The following is a 22,251-nucleotide window of genomic DNA, read 5'->3' on the forward strand; positions in this document are numbered from 1 at the left end:
TCAGTGCTAGGGATTGTTTCTTTTTCTTTTTTTTTTTTAACATGCAAGATATGAGGGCTTTGATCTTTGTTGCAAACCATTTATTCTGAGAAGACCTCTTGAATGTGCCATTAAATTATGCAAATGTAAAGCAAAGACTCTCTATGGAAGTTGTTTGAAAAGCTAAACTCCTTTGTTGTTGCAAATTGTTTTATATTCGTGCTACTAGGAGCTTAAACTCCAGCTTGTTTTTTCACAGGAATGCCTATGGTTAGTTTTCTTCCAAACTATCAAAAAGCAAACACAACACATCTCTGTATTATTTTTCTTGTGAAGACTACATACTAGTCTCACACGAAGAACTCATTTACTATTAATACAACTTCATCTGTCCTCTCCGGGAAATAAAAACCTTATTTTATTTCTCTATGAGAATCCCCACTCTCCCACTGCGTTTTTTTTTTTTTCTTCTGAATATATTTCCATTACAAGTAGCTCCCATTTTACCTAAGACTGCATCTGTCTGATTCATCTAGTTTGGAAAATATCCTTTCTAACAGATTATTTTATATTCCCAAATTTCTCTCATCTAGGGATGTGTCTTGGAAGTAAGTGATGAAGAGTGATGCAGTAAATCTCACCACACCACACTTCTGTCATCAGTGTTAAAACTAGAATAGAGTTGGCTGGACCACCATCTGAAGATACAAATTCCTATGTTATTACTGAATGATCTAGATGGTCTGTGGTGTAGAACAATAAGGCTAAGGATTAGAATGGAGAAAAGCTAAAGAGATAAACAAGATAGGGCTGGTGTTGGGGGTAAAAATTCTGTCTTTTTCTTAGTGGCTGAAGAAATGTTCACTCACTAGGAACTTTTTTTTTTTTTTGAGTCTGTGCTGCTTGTACAAGACTAGATCATTAGAGATGCAGAGGCATTCCCAAAGAGCATATGTCTGGTAATATATTAAAAAATGTATAGAAGAGCAACATATCAAGTGCCAAAGGAACAGGGCAAGTGGTCAATACTACAAAAATTCAGAAAGAAAATACAAATCAAAGTTAAGGCAGTGAGTGAAGGGGTGGTCTTTAAAAAGGTAAAGCTGAGATAAAATGAGGTGGTGTTGGGGAGAACTGTCTACATAGGGGCAGGACACAAAACAGTTAAAGGTCCAGTAGCAGGAAAACACTTCCACTGAAAATTATTAAGCATTTAATATGTCTTTTCATTTGTCACTTATTACAGGGAAAAAAATATGAAGTATGACTCAATCTCTGCCTCAAGGAGTTTAAACTAGATGAGAGACAAGACAGGCCACAAGAAGGGACAGTTCGTGGTTCAGCTATCAATTCGGAAAAAAAACAATTCTGCACAGGGCTTGGGTAAAAAACAGGCGGCGGAACAAATGAGACTAAGGTTTCAAACTCAGATGTGTGCCACAAAAGAGCACTGTGACCTTGTGCAAGTCACAGGACACAAGTGACTTGGGTCTTTCTATAAAAATGGCTTGCTAAGGTCCAACAAGACTCTCTGTTGTGGGGAGGATGAAGTCATTGCGGTGAAAGGGCTTGATATGGGTGTCTGAGTTTCCACCCTTTCTGCCCTCCTCTTTTTCCTACAGTAGGGTAAGATGTGGGGGATGCTAGTGAGAGCAACAAGGGAATCCTAAAGGAAGGCAACTTCCTCCCGCCCTTTGTCCGCTCCTCACTCCCCCAGCTCTCGACTTCGGTTCTGGGCGAGTCACTGTGGAAGTGGGGTGAGGGCACAGAAGTGGGGAGGGAGGATCTACTAACTGTAAACAGACATCATCAGGAGTTCAGATCGTTCAGATCGTCTGGCCACCGGATTTCCTTGCCATACGGAAGCCACCCCACCCACACCCTGTCCTCAGTTTCCCTAGCTGTGTAATGGGGATACACTCTCTCCCCTTCCCGCTATCTGCCTGACCTAACAGCGTGAGAAAGACGAGAAGGAACCCCCAGTTGCTGGCCTCCAGACCCATCAGGTCCTCCTCCCACTTTGGCTTTGGCCTTTTGTACCGGCCCCACGTGACCTGCCCGGCCGGCTCTTCCCTCCTGTCCCGCCCCGCCCTCCGGCCTTTCCCGGCTCTCGGCGCAGCTCTTCCCGCTCCTCGCCCGCCACCCTTCGCGCTTCCCCTTCTCCCTCCCCCTCGCCTACCTCCCAGGCTGTTCCCGCTCCCTCCCCAGGCAGCAGTTCCCTCGCGACGCTTCCCCTCCCCCCGCGGCTGTTCCGCCGCCTCGCCTCCCCTCCCCCCGGCCGGAGCTCACTGTCTCCAAGATGGCGGCCGTGTCAGTTTGGGGCATCTCCGCGGTCCGGCCCGGGGCCCCGGGATCCCGGTTCTCTTCCCCCCCGGTAAGTAGCCGAGGAGCCACCGGCGAGCGTCCCTGGCCGTCGAGCCCGAGGCTGAGCCGCTCCAGGGCCCGCTTCGCCGCTTCGCGGGGTCGGCGGGCCGCTGCAGGCCCCGTCGCGGCCTGCGCCGCCTCCCGCTGCTCTGCGCCAGGCCTCGGGCTGGGGCGCCGAGGCCGCCCCCTCGCGCCCGGCCGGCGCCCGGCTCCCCCCACCCCGCGCCAGCGCGCCGCCCGCCGGCCCGGCTCTCGCGGGCCCTACGCCCCCGCCGCCCGTCCGCCCTCCCGCTCGCCGGGCCCAGCCCCGGGGAGCCGGCGGGTGGGCGGGCGGCGAGCGGCCCAGGCCGCGGAGCCTCGGGCTGGGCTGTGCCGGCGAGCCCGCTCTCCCTCGGGGGCGCGCCCACCGCCCCGGCCCCACCTGCGCCCGGCTGCTCGCCGCCCCAAGCCGGCCGCGGCTCCCTCTGCCCGCGCTCCCGGGCGCTCGCTCTCCGGCTCCGGCCGGGTTCGCGGAGATCCGAGCGGGGCCGAGGCGGCAAGTGGGGGTGACAGGCTGGCGGGTGTTGTGGTGCGGAGGAGGCAGCACGTGTGGTGTTGTGTCTGTCGGGCTGTCAGCCCCTGTGCTGGGAGGGGAGGCGGCGGGCTGCCTGTCAACCTTCGGCCGGTTTGGCCGGGAGCTGGGGGACCTGTCAGGCTCCTGGGGCAGCCTGCGTGCCACAGACGCCTCCTTTGAACCGGCCTCTGTGGAGCTTAGGATTTGGAGGAGCTGGGAAGGGGAGATCCATTGCTCTTAACTCTTTCACGTGATTTCATTGTTAACTTACTCCTCGGGTTCTGTTTCCATCTAATGGGAACGGCGGAGCTCCCCGCTAGCAAGCTGCGGGGCTGTGCGGTTTCAAGTTTTTAAAGTTTCTCGCTCTTTAAAAAGAGAGCGCGAAGATGTGTTTGGGGGTGGGGAATGGAGACCGGGGAAGGACTGTCGGAAGCAAGTTGCACTTTCTCTCCAGCCGCTGGTGTACTTTCAAAGAGTTACAGCTCACGTCTGCAGGCGCTTTACTTTCGGGAGACCTGGAGACGCGTGAAGACCCTGGCCGGAGAGACAAGGAGTAGCTGTCATTCGTTTACCTGCGAGCAGAATCAGTTAGGACGTTCGCAGCCTCTTAAACTCAGATTGGAGCCTCTCGTTTAGTTTAGCCTTGATGTCTGCATAATGAACGTTCTTGGAGTAATAATACTATGATTTCTGTCCTCTCGAGACTCTCACCAAAATGAAGCATAGCTCTCTCAGGGGGGCTTCTTTTTAGTCAGCTAATTTAAAAATAAATCTTGGCTCAGGTTTGAGTGTTTACTTCAGTCTTTTTTTTCCCTATTAGAGTTAATAGGATTGTAGCTTTCCTGATATCTCTTAGTTTTCCTTTTGATCTTAATGTCAGTCTTAATAATTGCTGCGGGAGCCATTTTTCTGTCATTGTTTATGTTGTAATGTAAATGCCCTTCAGAATAAGAGCAGACGTTCTAAAAAAAACATACATTATATTTATTTTTTGGAAGCAAAGAAGTTAATTTGATTCAGAATTCATTATTTTGGTGATTTTCAAAAAGACCTGTTTCTGCCAAATTCTTTTGTTTGAAAGAATATTGACTTTGATCCTGGAGAGGAAATGTATTTATGTGCTTGTGTTTCACTCATTAATGTACATTTCAGGTCAGCAATCTTGAATCTGTGAACTCTCTTTAAACCTGCCAACAGGCAATATAGTACATTTGATATATAGTGTGTGCATTTTTGAACCCAGTGATTCTGGGCATTTCTCACTTCTAGTTTCTCTCTCTGTAGCTTGGTTATGAATGTTTTGGCAGTTTCTCCCTTCAGTTTATTGAATATTAGTATTTTAGTTCAGTTTAGGACAAGCTGTCAGCATGTAATTCTTAAAATTTGAATGAATTTGGATTTTAAAATTCTGAAGGACTTTTCTTACTTGACTTTCAATATTTTTGTTTCCATTTGGAATGTTTACAGTAATATTGTACATACAGTATGAACTTGATCTGTGTAAATTGCATATTTTGTTTCTTATATAAACTAGTTAAAATTTTCTCAATGGTTTTTTTGCCTAATTGACTGTTTTTATGCAGTTTGAATGTCTGGAATTTTGAAAGATGAAAGATTCACTCTTACTTTCATTGCAGGATTCTTTCTACTAATCCAGATACTTGTTGAAGTGCTGAATAGGTTCTTGGGGAAAGATGTCAAGGAAGAGTTTCAGTTCATAGACTGGTGAGCAGAGATTGTGGAGTACAGTATAGTGAGCACCCTCCTGCTAAGTTGTAGCCTAAGGTCATTCATCATGTATCTCATCTTGTTTCCTCTTTGTATCCTAATTATTCATCTTTTTTTTTTCCTTTTTTACCCCAATGGTTCACATACATAATTGTTTTTGGAATGTTGATAGAAACTTGTTAAAACAAGTAAACACTTGGTATTTGATTATTTTTAAAGACTAGGATGTCTCAGTTACAGTTTATTTATGAAATGGGACTTGATAGAAAACTGACCTTGTTTGTTTTTCAGGCATAAGATGCACGTTTTTCTGCTGGGAAGGAGATGTTCTTGAGTTCTAACAACTTTATGAAGAGACCCATGTGTGGTGCTATTGAGAAGTTTATTGGGAAATTTAAAGACATTTCAAATAACAGGTTGTTTTGGTTTCTAAAGTGAAAGTGGGGAGGCTCTCTGTTTTGTGAAAGGAGAAAGGACTCAGGCCAGAAAACTTGTATGCTATGGTTAACTGGTTCCCAGCCTCCGAGAATGTTGTTTTCCATGGTGTAAAACTTACTCAGCATCAGGATAAGGGATAACGACTCTATGGATATACAGAATCCTTCACCATGGTAAAACTCGCTAACCCGCTGTATACGGAGTGGATTTTGGAGGCCATCAAAAAAGTGAAGAAGCAAAAACAGCGTCCTTCAGAAGAAAGGATATGCAATGCAGTGTCTTCATCCCATGGCTTGGATCGTAAAACTGTTTTAGAACAATTGGAGTTGAGTGTTAAAGATGGAACAATTTTAAAAGTCTCCAATAAAGGACTCAATTCCTATAAAGATCCTGATAATCCTGGGCGAATAGCACTTCCTAAACCCCGAAACCATGGAAAATTGGATAATAAACAAAATGTAGATTGGAATAAACTGATCAAGCGGGCAGTTGAGGGCTTGGCAGAGTCCAGTGGCTCAACTTTGAAAAGCATTGAACGTTTTTTGAAAGGTCAGAAGGATGTGTCTGCATTATTCGGAGGCAGTGCTGCCTCTGGCTTTCACCAGCAGTTACGATTGGCTATTAAACGAGCCGTTGGCCACGGCAGACTCCTTAAAGATGGACCTCTTTATCGGCTCAACACTAAAGCAACCAGTGTGGATGGGAAAGAGAGTTGTGAGTCTCTTTCCTCTTTACCTCCAGTGTCACTCCTTCCACATGAAAAGGATAAGGTAAGGGTGGCATATGTATCAGTGCTCATAGAGCTGATCATAATAGCATGCTACAAACTTACATTTCTAAGAAGTTATATAGGAGTTACCTTCAGGTTTTGGGTTTGGGGACTCATGGAATGATCACTTCTGATTTTTTATTGGTGAGTTGTTAGAATTCATAGCTACCAGTTGTCCTTATATTTAGAAATATTTGACACCTGAGTGTACCTAAAAGAACAGATTTAGATAAGAATTTAACAGTTAGAACATATTTAGATAAGCATGCAACTTTGAGGCTGTTGTAAGTTCTTATAATATCTTATACCTGGAAGTTGAGCAATTCTGAATGTTGGAGGCTTGGTTGAAATAAGCAGGTGACTCTAAGAAACTCTTTTCCTTTTTTTCTTTTTGTTGCACATTATCATTAGGCAGGAGTGAGACTGATTCTCCTGACCCATAGTAGTAGCTAAGGATTTTCCTCAGTTCGTTATTTCTGTTGTATTCTAACTTTCTGTCATGTAATCTTTGTATAGGATGAAGTCTTAAGTGTTATTGTTTATGGTAGGTGTAACTGCATGGGTCAGGAATAAAGTATCCTTTATTCCCAGAGTTCTGTGGAGTTGTGAGTTTTGATACACAGTGACATACCTTACTGTGTTCTGTATGTCATGCTGTTGTTTTGTGCAGTTGAAAGTACACTAAGAAACAGCAAAATTTGGCCCTTAAATAGATATTGGGGAATGAGAATTTTGTTAGTGGTTTTTTTTTACATTGACGTAGTGTCTTAGCTGTAAATTTATTTCAGGTGTTCTGAATGTAGTTCTGGGGAGAGTGGTAGTACTGATGCACACTAGTACTCAGTATAGTCAAATAATCTGTGTCTTGCCTAAGACCAGGGAAGCTACTTGTAGGATGAGGAGATTGTGAAGTTAACATTGAATGTATTTAAAAATATTTGAGATTCAATCTAAATTTATTGCAGTTAATAGCCCACCTATAGATTTTTGTTTAAATAGCTATTGAAAATAAACAGTATTTTTCTTTGATGGAGTTTTTAGAGATCTATTTTAGGGTGGTTTTCCCTGTGAACTTTGAAATAGAAATATTATCTTACTGTTATTACCCTTGAAATGATTCTGATAGAATGGTTCTTTTCATTTGAGCATTTATTAAAAGTGTGGTATTAAAAATTCAAGCTGGCCAAGTAACCAAAATGCTTTATTCTGTAGTTCAGTCCTATAGAACTCCTACTGTAAGAACTGTTTCTTGATCCCATGTGGCTAAAGTTAAAAGAAGTACAATGATTGATTCCTGAAATTGTTACCAAATGATCTGTAGGTTAAACTACATGGAAACAGGACATAATTTATAGTTTATAATGAATTTAGTGTTCTATCTGTGAGTATTATATATATTATAAATTCTTGTTAGAACACCTGGGTGCTTGCTTTTATTATAGTTTCCCTTGCTTGAATTAGATATTTCAATTTATAAGAATATTAGTCCTACATAAAATGACAGTTTTGCCTATTTTTAAAAAGTAGCTAATACAGTACACTATAGAATGGATCTGAGTCCTATCACCCTAGGATTTTACTTTTGAAAGGGACCTTGAGAGCCATCTAACCAACAATTCTTGGCAGCTGATATGAGACCTACATTTAAAAAAAGTTTAATCCAGTAGAGATTTGCTGGTTTACTTTGGTTAGAAATATCTTTTTGGTTACGTAACTGTAATATATAGTGTTATTAACCAAAGTATCTAAATGTGAGTATACATTTAGGAAAATTGAGTTTCATTGAATGGAGACTTCTATATATGTGTGCTGGTTTGAATTGAAAACTAATTTTATAATTTCTGTGAAATTAGAGTTGGTGAGATCGCCTATATGTTTTTTAAATAGTCTTATTTTCAGTAGTGATTTTCCTCAGTGCTTCCCCCAAGGATAGGAAAAACTCACATTCCAAATGATAATACAGTGAGGAATTATTCCTTCTCTGAACAGATTATATATTTACTCTTTACATTGTTTTTTTAATCTACTTTCTTTCCTCTTTTTAAAATCGATTGGTTTGCTATTATGAACCTAGGTATTCTGAAAAAAAAAAAATAGAGTGTGTTCGACAGTGATGGAGAAAGAAGAGTGTAGGCGGGGAGTAGTTTAACTTTTAGGCCTTAATTTAGCAAATAGGTATTGAGCACCTACTGGGGGCCAGACACTCTCCTTAGAACCCACATGGCATTATTTCAAGTTCCTCTTTATTTTCATCTATATCAATTTTAACTTTTATTTCTTTGGGATAGCAAACTTTGGAAGGAACTGTAGAACTGTATGTTAGATTATCAACAACTGAGTGGTTTTGCTACTTCTGTTGGGATCAGCTATGTAGAAACAACTGTATTTTTAAGAGTTTGTGAACACACTTAAAGTTACATGGGATACTGTGATGTAAATGTTTTATCCATGTTGTAAGGGAAATTTCTGAGCTAGCTTTAGTGTTGTGGTACTTTATGATGAATTTGGATAACTTGATGTGTTTACTATGTGCCTGGCATTACTTTAAAGCTGTACATATATTAACTTTTTAAATTCGCATACAACTCAATGAAGTAGGTACCGTTATCTGAACAGGTGAAGAAACTGAGGCATAAAAGAGGTTTAGTAATTTCTCCAGGTCACAGGGATATTAGTGGCAAAGCTAGGATTTGAACTTGGGTAGTCTGGCTCCAGTCTTTATAACAGCTATACCTGCTGCCTCTTGGGAGTTGTTACATATAATTCCTGTCACTGCCGTTAAGTACACAATTGTGAATGTTCTTGTTGTTAACTTCATAGCACATTCTTTAATTACATTATTATGTTTTATGCAATTTTATATTTTTAATATTTTTATATTATATTATTATTGTTATATTATAGCTATATTACATTCTCTAATTATATTATCTATCCTTATTTCCCCTTACCTCCACCCCTTCATGGTTTGTGTCTCTTTTTCTCTATCATAGACTGGATTTTAAAACTGGCTTTGAACCAGTGAAAAGAATGTATCAGAAACCAGAGATTATGAAAAACCTAGTTTTGTATACCTGAAGTCCATAAAAAAATTGTTTTGTCTCCATGGTACTTTGTTTTATTTTTTTTTTCTTGAGGATAATGTCTGTGCTTATTTTCATTTTATCTGTTACTAAAGTTTCTTGATTTTCAGCCTGGGGTTTGTTGCATGGCTGTATTAGAGTGCTTTTCATTTGGGGGTTCAGAGTGTTGCTTTCCCTTGAATTATGGCATATAGGTGAGGGTGATAGTGTGAAACTGGCTTAAATAAGATTTGGCCCCTTGCAAATTTCTTCCCTTTTGAAATACAGATTTTACTCTAGGATAATTTGTTCATTTGTTTGATTTCATTCATACTCATTTGGGAAACATTTAAGATGCCTACCATAACAATGAATTTAAGATTTAGGTCTTGTTGAGGATTAAAGCCGAGAGAGGTGAAATTTTTTTGGGATTCTTTTTTAGTTTATAAACTGTAACTTTTAGTTTTTCACATTCATTGTTGTTCAGAACAATTAAGTGTTGTCAATCCCAGAGAAATAATGAGCTGTTTCTTGTTTGAGGCTGTATTATTTGAGATTGTGATGATCTGTATCTTTCGACACGGTGTCTTGGAAGGAACCTTTTCAGGAATAATTTTCACCTTGATTTCAAACTTCTCTGGGTTCATTTTAACACAGAAAAATGTTCTTGAATATATATAGCTTATGTTCCATATTACTAATCCAGAAACCTATACTCTTGTGATAATCAGCCACATCATTAAAGTGTTACTCTGTTGAGTAGTGTTGTGGAACAGAATTATAATTTGTCAAAGCATTACAGTTGGAAAGGGTAGAGAAAGTATTGTCAACTAATGTTATTGTTTAGTTTATTACCCACCTAGGTACCCTGGAGGAGAAAGATCAAGTGATAAATTTATAGCCTTTTAAAATAAGTTCTATCTCAATACAGTAAACTTTTAGTAAAGTCCAAATTATTTTGTTACTGGAATTTGACATTTTAAATTCACAGAATAAGTGGAGCTTTGATGTAGAGATGAGAATTTGAATGGAAATATGTTTTCAGGTTACTGAGTTAAGAATAATAAAGTTTTGATTTTGCTATTTGGAAATGGCCTTTGTAGTAAAATTGATGCTACATCATTTTTTTTGGTGACTCTAAATGTTGTGGGCCTGGAGGAGAAGCTGGCTAGAGATAAAAATTTGTTACTAACAAGTTATTGAGGTGGATTAAATATAATTAGGAATTGACTTTGTCTCAGTAGACTTATTCTTATTTAAAAACTCCAGAATTTTAAAAATAACTCAGGCAGAGATATATTTGTAATGCAATACAGTCAACTATGCAGGCAATTTTTGGTCTTCTGTTTAGCTTATGAACTATGTGTGTTTTGGTTCATTTTCAGCCCATGACACACGCTGAAAGAAAATTTGAGCTACTGAAGCAAACCTTTGGTTTGTCATTGCTAATCAAAGCTTCTATACCCAGCCAATGCACGCAACCTAGACACTTTTCTTGTACTTTTGACAGTAGCACTTACTTGGACTGACTAGTAATAAATTGATGAAATAAAGGGAAGAAATTAATTAAGATGCCAGATACTATAAATTGCTTTGGGAATAGGGATCTAGAGGATGTAACCATCTTGACCTTTCTTTGCCCTTTATCAGTAGGCCAAGGGAACTTAAGCAGTTGCTTATAGAAACCTATTAATAGCTAACATTTGTTAAGGGCTAACAATTTGTGGAGTACTGTTCAGAGTGCTTTAACATGTTTTCTTATTGAAGTCTCAGAGAATTTTACATGGTTAAATTTTATAGGTGTAGTATATTTATGTAATAGCTATTTAATAACATTTAATAATACAGGTTTTCATTATGGTTTCTCATAAAACACCAAATAGAAAATGAATGTATGCAAAATGTATTATCTTATCCATGCTTTTATTTAGTTCATCCTGACACACAGGCCAGTACTTTTTTACATTACACTTATCTTTAATACTGTGAAAGCACATAGATAATAGGACTTTTTCTCTTCCTATGTGGAATATTGGAGAAAGTATATTTTCTACACTGACTTGGATTTTAGCTATATAAGAGAACTGAATCTGGTTGCCAGGTTGGTTAAAATAGAATTGTTTTTTTTTTTTTTTTTAATTTTTCGTGAACTGGCAAGTGTTAAAATTATAATAGCAAATATTTTTGGTGTTCTGATTTAAACATTTTCAAAGAAACAATTGAATTTTTTCGTGTAGTGATTAAGAGCCTCCTTTGGTAAAGTTGTTTACCAGTTGGCTACTCATGGGTGGAGTCCGTTCACAAAGGATCTGCTGCAGATGAATTAGACCTGTAGTGAGTTCACCCTTCTGCTTTTCCCAGCTGGAGCAGGATTAGGACTCATTGAGCTGCAGCTGGTTCCCAGGAAAATCTAGGCTGTTTTTTCTGGTGTTTTCCTTTGACAGGAAAGTCATAGTTCCCAACAGATGGCTTTCATCAGCACTGTACATAACTCTGTAAATTCAAGTCCAAAGAATTACTTTCAACTTCATTAGGGAACAGGTGAAGAAACAGTTTGTAGAATGGCACTATTTGGTTAAGGGTTGAAATTAAGCATGGAGATTATAGTAGTGTAGCATTTAGATTTGCAGAATGCTATTGTAGGTCAAAATAGTTTTTAAGGCCAGCAATTAAAAAAAGAAAAAGACCTGCTAAGGAAAAGTAAATTTGGCTGTGGTGTTGAGTAAGGTATATTTTATAATTGGATTATATTATGTTTACAAAGTATAGATAAATTCTTTGAAAAAAGATTTGAATCTTACACATTATATAGAATTTTGAATAAGTAGCAGTCTTGGTAACAGTGTTTCTAATCATATTTCACAAATAAAGAAATTGAGGTCCCAAGAGACTTGAGTATCACATAGTAAGCTAATCTGGGAGAAAGTGGTCAGACCCTTCTCAGTTCTTTGCTTTTCATCATTAAGTGTAGTACTGCTTAAAAGTATTAGAGAGCAATGAATATAAAATAATGTATTGCTTAATGGGAACCATAGAATAAACCCTGGTCTAGAGAATTTTGGTGGTTTTTATAACCACAAATATGTAAATCAGCTTGTTTCAGTGTTGCAACGTTCTTGAAAGTAGAAACAGTTTTTTAAATTTTTTTTGGAAAAGATTGCTTTCTTATGGCTGTAATTAGAAGAGTTAGAAAGTTGTATTTTTTTTTTAGCTAAATATTAGAACATGTTGATACCTTAGTGCTGGAAGGGAAAGTTAATACTCCTTGAATTTGGGGGGGAAAAAAAAAGGTCTGCTTATAATTAAGTCTGATTTTCAGAAAGTCTATATAACATAGACCTCTGAAGGACTTGGATAATTGCTTAGAACTTAAAAAATTTAGGAATGAGGGGCACTGGGTGGCTCAGTCGGTTAAGTGTCTGCTTTCAGCTCAGGTCATGATCCCATCTGGGATGGAGCCCTGTGATGGGCTCCCTACTCAGCGGGAGCCTGAGTCTCTCCTGCCCCTGCTCCTGTGCTCTTTCTCTCTCACTGACTCTCTCAAATAATAAACAAAATCTTAAAAAAAAAAAAAAATTAGGACTGAGAGAGAAAGGTACCAGCCTTTCTATTAAGTAATGAACTAATTCTTATCAAAGACATCAGGTATGGGGAGATAAAAATGTAGGGTCTATGATTCATTGTTATTTATATACAGAGTCCTGTTTCTGGGTGATTTATAATAGTAAACCTTAAGAAAAGGTAGCAGATAATAGATTATATTTGTCTTTTTTTGGTCATTGTGACAATTCATCTTTGCATTACTTTTACTTTGTGGTAAAATTTAGCAACTACATTAGAATAATGGCAAAAAAAAAGGTTAAGATTGGGAACAGTTATTTATAAAATGATTGGGTGTTTTAAGATTATTGGTAAATGATGTAGAAAGAAAATCTGGAAGCTAAAAAGCTTAAAATCTTTGTGTGAAAGAAGACAGCTGATTCTTTGCCATTTACCTTTTGTGCAGAAGAGGTAGATTCTGGGGGTGGGAGGTGTTATCATGCTTATATTATAGGCCGCTTTTTCCTCCAGGGAGTGGTGAACTGTAGTTGACCTGGAAAGCTGCTGTTAAGTGTTGGTTTTCAGTTCTTTCTGCTTAGTAGAGTACAGGTTTTTCTTTCTTCTTCATTGGCCATAGTGAAGCATTTAACTCCCAAGTTTTCTAGAACGTGTAACAGAACCCTTAGAAACATTATTACATTTTTGTGTGTGCGTTAAGTGTGGTGCTGTGCTTTAAGATGGTTTTTCAACTTTTCTATTGAGGGCATCTTCAGATACCTGATTTAGGATTTAGAGCCTCTTTTTATCTTTTTCTTGCTTTAGTTATTTCATTTCTTCTCATGCCAGTCAATTTTTCTTTAAATTCATAACATAAATCTAAAGTCCTGTTCTTTCTAAGCAGTAGTTATTGACACTATATCCACTTTTGAACAACCCAAGGAGCCTCAAAAAATAAACACCAACCACTTAAATTAGAATCTGGCAGATTTAGGGGGCCCAGATTTCAAGTTATTTTGTTTTTCTTTTGTTTGATTTGAAGTCTCCATGTGCATGGAATGTATAGCCAAGGTTGAGAACTAGGCTCTAACAGAACTGGCTGAGGGACTCAGGGGACAGAAGCAGCTACTTTTATCTAATTATTGCAATTCAGACAAATGAATGAAACTACATACTTCACATCCACTCCCTTGAACATACTTTGACTGAAACCAGGACAGTGTACTCATGGAAACCTCTAAGTTTGTTTGTTTGTTTGTTTTAATTATTTATGTTTTTGACAGAGAGAAGCAGAGAGGGAACATGATCGGGGGGAGTGGGCAAGGGAGAATCAGGCTTCCCGCTGAGCAGGGAGCCTGCTGTAAGGCTCCATCCCAGGACCCTGGCATCTTGACCTGAGGTGAAGGCAGAAGCTTAATGATTGAGCCACCCAGGTGCCCCCCCTACATTTTGTTTTATCATACTTCCTGAGCATAACTGTCCTAATCTTCCACCTTTCTCCCTTGCCCTTTTATCTCACCAGCATCTCATATGGCATTATTTTGGAGAAGATTCCATGTGTGAGTTTGATAGGTGCCCCTCTCCCACCACTCTAATGGTTTTCTTCTAATTGCTTGGCCTTACGGTTTATCACCTCATTCATGCTTTACTCCTAATTGGCAAATCCCAGCCTTGACATGAAGGCAACAATTTTTCTCTCCCTACTCCTAAATGGGACTGTTGATCATTTTGAAGAAGATTGCACAACCATGTGGTGGGATGCCACTTATGAATTTGTGGCTTTTAATCAGTTCTGCTTTGGGATGTATGTCTGTGTCTTTCATCTGTTCTCCCTGCAGCAGTTCAGTTCACGTTGTCAGCAGACACTCCCCTATTCTACTTCACAGCATAGAATCTCTCTGGCCATATGAGCTCATTCAGCTTATACCGCCCTACACTAACCTACATATGTCTGTACTGACTTTTGCCCCCCTTTGCTACCTTTTCAGAGGATATAAAAGAAAGTGTCTTGTCTAGATTTCATCTCTCAGTGTTTTCTCCTGTCTCAGGAGCCTTGGCCCATCAGTAATGTTCCCAGTCTTTCCATTCTTTGCTCCTTGACATGGGGAAGTCTCTCCCATCAGGTTAGAATAAAAACAAACAGAAACACTGCTGGAGATGTGTACATACACCCTATCTCCTTTCCTTCATTTTGAAACTTCTTGGGAAAAAAAAAAAGTCTGTATTCATTCCATATCTGTTGAAACCTGCCTTTTGCTCCTAGAGCACCGTTTGAAACAGTTCCTGTGTACAGTTTTCAGTCTTTGTTACTTGACTTTTCAGCAGCATTTATGCTTGTTGACCATTCTCTCCTCTTCTGACCTTTGGGATAATTCTTTGCTAGGTGTCCTCCCTGTTCTCTTTCTGGTAATTCATTTTCAGTTTACTGCCTTTTTTTTTTAATCTTTTGCCTGAATTTTATATGTTGGATTCCCTAGGGTTCTGCATTTTTGTTTTGTTTGTTTTGAGAGGGAGGGTTGAGGGAGGGGCAAAGGGAGACTCTTAAAAAATTATTTGAAGGTGAGAGCATGGGGACTTGCAGGGGGAGGGGCAGAGGGGGAGGGAGAGGGAGAATCTCTCAAGTGGACTAGGAGCTGAGTGTGGAGCCCCTTGTGGGGCTTGATCCCACCATCAGCCAGTTCATAAACTGAGCTGAAACTGAGAGTTGGATGCTCAACGGACTGAGCCATCCAGGTGCCCCCCTAAGATCCTTTCTTTGCTTGCTACTTTTTGTTTCAACTGTACTAATGACTAAATTCATAATCCAGATTTCTCTTTTGAGTTCTGGGCTTGTATAACCCACAGTGTAGTGGCTTTTTTTTTTAGTCACTTCAAATTCATAATGACGCAGACAGACTTTATCACCTCCTAACTTGCTCTTTTGATTTCTTACTATGGTATGGGACATTGCCATGGACTCAGATTCCTATAAGAAACTTTGGTGTCATCTTCTACACTTCACTTGTACTTCTTTTGGATTCAGTTCTGGTCCATTCCCAATCTTTTCTACTTCTTAACATCTCTTTTAATTAACTTCTCCATTCCAGCTGCTACTCTTAGTACAGGTCCTTGACATTTCTATCCTGTTTTACCTTAGTAGTTTACTCACTGGTGTTCCTTCCTCCGGTGTCATCTCCCTCCAGTTCATATTTTTGCCAATAATGATCCTGTTAAGAAGTGATTAAGAACATAGGCTCAAGAACCAGACCATCTGGGTTTACATCCCATGTAGGCACCACTTGCTTTATGACCTTGGGTAATTTGCTTAATCTTTCTTAGCCACATTTCTTTCTATAAAATGGAGATGATATGGTGTGTATCTCATAACGAAGTTCCAAAGTTTTAGTGAGTTAATGTACATCAGTGTTGTCTAATAGTGCTTTGTGTGATGATGGAATGAATGTTCTGTATCTTTGCTCAGTACTCTAGTCAGTGGCCATTTGTGGCTGTTGAGCTCTTGAAATGTGGCTGGTTGATGAAGAACTGAATTTAATTGTAATTTAATTGAAGTAGTCATATGTGGCTAATAATTACTGGACGATACAGAATGCATAAAACCCAGTGCTCTATAAATATTAGCTATTACTGTCTTTCTAAAGTTCAACCTACTCCTCTGCTTAAAATCCTTCAGTACCAAATTCTTTGGCATAATGTATGTAACTTTAACTCCATTTGCACTGTCGTGTTGCTCCAAACTTGTCTACTGCTACTTCTTTATATGCCCGCTGTTTTCTGCTGTGCTAGTGGTTTTCAAAGTGTTGCCCTAGGGACTAGAGATAGCAGTAATGTCACCTGAAAATGTTTGAAATGCAAATTCTTGGGCCATATTCCAGGCCTACTGAATCACAAACTGGGGGTGGGGTCCAGCAACTTGTATGTTAGTAAGCCCCAGCTGATTCTGATGCATGCTGAGGTTTGAGACCCACTGCACATTCCAAACTACTTGTATTTCCTCAGAACCACCTTGTTTCTCTTGCTCCTGTTTTTCTCATATCTGGAATGATTATCCTTTATCTTTTCTTCACCAGTTAGCTCTTATTTAACCTTGCAGGCTTAGTTTAGGCATATCCTCTTTCTGTTTCTTTCTTCATTATCACTCATCCTGCTTCCAGGTTGACTTCGCTCTCTTCATGCCCTTGATATCCCATACATGCCTCCTTCATAGTCCATTTTACATTGTATTGTTGCTTTAGCCTGTCTCCTACTAGTGAATTTAGGATCTTGTTTTTCATCTTTGTATCCCTGTCTGTCTGGCACAATGTTTGGTATGCTTCGCAAGTATTTATGCAACATATTCAGGTGCCAGCACAGTGATTAAGTTCTGAGTAAAGGAGCTACAATCTCTAATTAACATACACAGTGGTAAGTGCTCTGTTGGGGTAAAACCTAGTTTTGTCTAAATGCAGAGGAGGGGGTGGGGAAAGTTAGGGAAGTCTTCTCAGAGGAAGTCACATATGAGAGGTTTGTGAGGTGGGGAAGCAAATGGGTGGGGTGGGAAAGAGAGTGGTTCCTGCGGAGGGAACAGCGCGTACAGGGGCCTAGAAGCAAAACATTGTAGGCCCATAATAAGTGTTTGATGGGGTGTGAATAAAAAGCCAAATCACATGTCTAACTTTTAGATCTTGGATTTGGAGTCACTACCCTCCACAGCAAACATTAGTTAGCATTTTATATGTTTCTGCATTTTGCTAGCAGCTTTTTTTTTTTTTTTTAATTAAGATTTTATTTACTTGGGAGAGAGAGTACCCAAGCAAGCGGAGGGGCAGAGGGAGAGGGAGAAGTAGACTCCTCACTGAGCAAGGAGCCCGGCTGGGGCTCCATGACCTGGGTGTCCATCCCAGGACTCTGGGATCTTGACTTGAGCAGAAGGTAGACGCTTAACCAACTGAGCCACCTTGGCATCCCTATATATGTAACTTTCAATAAAAACTTACCTTTCTTTGAATGCTTTACAAGTGGGTTGGCTTTGTTATCTATTAACTTTGAAAATAATAATAAAAATAACACAATTTTGTTTCTGCTAACTTCAGTTAAACAGAGAACCCATAACGTCAGCAAAGAAAACTAGAGAAAGAAAAAGGGAAATAAAATATTTTTCTCAAACTTCATTTGGGTCGTATAATTGTGTTTCCGAAGTGTTTCACAGATTATAAAGAATTTTGCTTTCACATATATCTTCTTTTGCTGTAATACTTTTGTAGTAAAGTAGGCAGTCCAGGTGTTATGATTGCCAGATTTTATGTATATGGAAGTATATGATTGGTTATGGGAATAAATGGAATTACAGTCCTGGTTTCTTTCAAGCCCAGTACTCCTTTTGGTACATCAGGCTGCCCCTTGTTCATGAAAATGACAGGCATTAAAAAAGTGCTGTCCTTTACCATTTATTAGGTACATCTGTTCAACCATTTATCAGGTCATGCATGTTACTAATCTTTGTATCCACATCCTAACCCTCTGTAAGATGCTCAGAAAATGTTTGTTGAATTGAAACTGTCAGGTTTAAACTGAAGGGAAAATGATAGAAATGAAGTGGTTTGTTTGTTTGTTTGTTTGTTTTTTTAACTGTTAACTCTCTTTAAACTTTGTGGCTAACCCATTTATTCTCTCAAAATTTATAGCCTCTGTAGATTAAAAAGAGAGACAGTGGTTCAGATGTTTTCAGTAAATGTTTGATACCTTAGCTAAAAAGTACCATTTGTTACTTCCTTCAAGGTAATATTTGTTCTTTGTTACCTATAAAATATTTTTAAAACTTGAAGAAATTGTGTTTGCCCAGTAGATAATATATTCATTAGTATGTACTATTCAAAAGGTGCAAAAGAGTTCTTCTAACTCCTCTTCCCCAGCTAAGTAGTTCTCCTCCTAGATGGCAGCCAGTGTGTTTGGTTTCTACCTTCCAGAGAGATTCTCTGTATATATAAGTAATCACTTTTATATATGCATTTTTTCCTACAGTTAATAACATACCTTCATATACTCTTCTGCACCTTGCCTTGTTTTTCTCCCGACTGTTTTTCTCCACCTCAGTAACCTCCTTTGTGCATTATTTTAGATTTGTAAGTTCCTAAAAGTGGCATAATTGGGTCAAAGAATGTGTATGCCTTTGTAATTTTGGTATTTCTAAATTTCTCTCCATAGAGATTTACCAGCAGTGCATTTTTTGCCCACGCCCTTTGCAACAGTGTTACCAAACTTTTTGATCTTTGGCAGTCTGATAAATGAAAAATCATTATCCATTTTCGACTTTTTTGCTTCTCATTGGAGTTTGTTGTTCTGTCTTACCTAGTGCCCACAGACAACCTCCGATCTGTATTCTACTACTAGTTTCTCTTAAGCCTGATTACCTAAAAGCATACAATTCTTAGAGGTAATCAGAAATATGTTGAGTTTCTTTTTAACTGTTACATGTGGCTTGAGAAATATCTAGGTCTTTTTTGCTGGGTCTCCCTTGTAAGCCTGTAATGACCTCTCTCTTCCAGTGGCCTATACTGTTAGATTTCTGACCTATATAGAATGACCCTTCACCCACACCCCCAAATCTTAAGTTTGTTGCTTTTGTACTGATGGCGGGGAAAACCTATTCATTAGATGATTTAGTATGTTCTTGCTTGTCAGTCTTTTTAAGTGCATGTATTACTTGTATTTGAAAACTTACATAATTTTGAATAAATACTATGTAGGTATTTAGGTCACAATTACCTTTAAGGAAAGTTGTCTGTTTTACAGATGAACTAACAGCTCATGGAGGTCAAGTATTGGAGCTAAAAGGTATTGGAGCTAAAATATATGTGCTGGAATGTAGAGGCTAGTGGTAGTCATAAGAAAAAAAAAACACTATGAATTCAGAATTGAGAAAAACAAATTCTGGTAACTTGGTGCATTAGTTTAAAGTTCTTTGTGAATTATTACAAAACTAATTCTGATTAGTTCGGGGCTTATATAAGAATAGTTACAGATCTCAGCCTCATTGCTTATTGTTTGATCTTTAAGTTACTTTATCTTCCATGAGTGTCAGTTTCCTTTTCTGTAAGAGGGATAGTAATAGTACCAAAATTACCAAATTCATCAAGCCTCAACCTTTTTGAAGATTATTTTTAGGCCAAGCAGGTCATAGCTAAAATGGTTTTTTAGCCTTTGCTTTCAAAAATAAACAGCAGGAAGTAGTGCTGACTTCCCCCTCTTTTCTCCAGTGAAACAGTAAAACAAATCAATTTACTGACCCACAAAATATTGCCATCGTAATTTGCAAATTATTTGAAGTTTTCATGAACACGTATCAATTTTAATGGGACATAAAAACAGATACCTAGATATTTAAAAAGTGTTTTTCATATATTTTATAATCCATTTAAATTAGGATGGGCATTCTCTGGTCATATTCCTTTGGAATAGGCAAAATACTTGAGTAGTCTCTGCATTTGGTCCTATTTTTTAGTAAGTGTTCCTCCCCCCACCCAAAAAGAAAACAAAAAAATAAAGTACCCCCTTTGATAAAGTTGTCAAATAGGTCTTTATTTTGTATCTTGAAGCTCAGAATTAAGGTAAGGATGAAGCCTTGAACTGTTGTTTTAACCCATGCAAAGTGCCCTAGTTCATGTTGGGAATCAGACTAACAACTTTAATATAATTAAGTACCCTCTTGTATAGTACTGTTCCTCAAATTGTCATCAGGGAATCTTGTTAAAATAAAGTTTTAGGTCTTTGGTGAGGCCTGAGATTTTGCATTTCTCACAAGCTCCTGAATATTCCACTGCTGAACAGAATACACTTTGAGTAACAAGTTTGTGTAGGATTGCATCTCTTTCACTCTTGACTGTCTTAAATCATATGCTTATTTTCAGACATGCACTCAGCAGATTTCCACAGAATATCTGTTTCCCAGGTGCTATGCTAGGTACTGAGATTATATATAAGAGGGATGCTGGATACATACTCTGCTTTCAGTTAAGTAAGGGAGCCAAAGAGATAGCAATAAATTATATGAAGTGGTGATGCGTAAGTCCAGGGAGCTCTGAACATCTAAGTATAAAAACTGTTTTTGTTTTTGTTTTTGTTTTTTTAAGATAAAGAAACTGATTTGTCTAATGTATTGACATGTAAATTCCCAGTGTAGTGGAGCTTTGATTGAATTGATTGTCAGTCTAAAATAGATGTTGGCAAACATTTACTGTAAAGTGTCAGAGGGTAAATATTTTAGGTTCTATGGGCCATATAGTCTCTGATTTCGCTTCTCAACTCTGTGAGGATCAACTATAGGCAATATGTAAACAAACAAGTGTGTGTTCCAGTAGACTTTACTTACCTAACAGGTGGTGAGCTGGATTTGGTCTGTAGGCCATGGTTTGCCCACCCCTCCTCTAGAATAGCAGTGTTTTTATATTCAATTGTGAGACATGTTGAAAATGATTTAAAGTAGGAAATGACTTAATTGAAAAATTAAGGTGCTTACCTCTAAAATAACTTAAGTGCTTTATTTGCATTCATATATGCTATCTGGGAACATGAGTTGTTTACACAGGCATATCTTGGAGATATCGAGGGTTCAATTGCAGACCATTACAATTAGCAAATATTACAATAAAATGGGTCAGATGAATTTTTTGGTTTCCCAGTGCATATAAAAGCTATGTTTAGGGACGCCTGGGTGGCTCAGTTGGTTAAGTGGCTGCCTTCGGCTCGGGTCCTGATCCCAGCGTCCTGGGATCGAGTCCCACATCAGACTCCTTGCTTGGCAGGGACCCTGCTTCTCCCTCTGCCTCTAGCCTGCCACTCTGCCTGTGCTTGCGCTCTGTATCTCTCAATCTCTCTCTCTAACAAATAAATAAAAATCTTAAAAAAAAAAGCTATGTTTACACTATATTGTCTGTTAAGTATGCGATTGTATTCTTAAAAAAAAGGACTTATTTTAATTAAAAAATGGTTTATTGGTAAAAAGTCTGTCATCTGAGCTTGAGTCATGATCACTGATCGCAGATCATTATAATAAAAAAAGTAATAATGAAAAAAATTGAAATATTGTGCGATTTACCAAAATGTGACACACACAAATGAAGTGAGCAGATACTGTTGGAAAAATGGCACTAACAGACTTGCTTAATGCAGAGTGGCCACAGATTTTCAATTTGTAAAAAGCACATTATCTGCAAAGCACACAAAGCAAAAGCCCAATAAAAGAAGGTATGCCTGTATACAGGGGTACCATATTGTACATGTGGTTGTCATTTGTCATGTGTGTCACTGAGAAAAAAGGTAGAGCTTTTGCTTGAGAATTTTATTTATTTATTTTTAAGGACTTTATTTATTTGTTGGAGAGAGAGAGCACAAGCAGGGGGATCAGCAGGCAGAGGGAGTAGCAGGTTCCCCGCTGAGCAAGGAGCCTGATGTGGGACTCTGTCCCCGGACCCTGGGATCATGACCTGAGCTGAAGGCAGACGCTTAACTGATTGAGCCACCCAGGAGTCCCCTTGCTTGACAATTTTAGTTCATATTCCTAAAGAGCAGCACAAATGCCTATTTTCTCTTTTTACTGTATGGGAAAAGGAGCCGTGACAGGTAGAGGGGATTAGGGGATCTCAACATAACAGTGCAGTGAAGCATTTCTGTAAATTGCTTTTTCTGGTCAGTATTGAAAAATGCATAATATAGAAGAAGACATCCTTGGACACTCAAATCAGTTATCATCATTTAGGGTAGTGAACAGAATTTGGGATCTGGAGTTTGCTTTCTCTTTCTGGTTTCACTACGCAATTAGTTGTGTGGTCCTAGGCAACGTATTTAAT

General features: G+C 38.9%; 1 protein-coding gene across 3 annotated transcripts in view; it reads left to right on the forward strand.

Moving 5' to 3' along the window:
• Positions 1–2,233: 2,233 nt before the first annotated feature.
• Positions 2,234–22,251, forward strand: part of KAT6A (lysine acetyltransferase 6A) — a 109,910-nt gene continuing 89,892 nt past the window's right edge. For 2 of the 3 annotated variants that reach the window (XM_045070982.1, XM_045070984.1), the window contains exons 1-2: positions 2,234–2,353; positions 4,916–5,832. In XM_045070982.1, coding sequence (XP_044926917.1) covers positions 5,233–5,832 — 600 coding nt within the window. In that variant the 5' untranslated portion in view covers positions 2,234–2,353; positions 4,916–5,232. Of the gene's footprint in view, positions 2,354–4,533; positions 4,622–4,915; positions 5,833–22,251 lie in introns of all 3 variants that reach the window. The other variant, XM_045070983.1, reaches the window with a different exon arrangement.

Source organism: Mustela putorius, unplaced genomic scaffold (genome assembly GCF_011764305.1).
Source record: "Mustela putorius furo isolate JIRA1106 unplaced genomic scaffold, ASM1176430v1.1 tig00003976_pilon_pilon_pilon, whole genome shotgun sequence".
Lineage (NCBI taxonomy): Eukaryota > Metazoa > Chordata > Mammalia > Carnivora > Mustelidae > Mustela > Mustela putorius.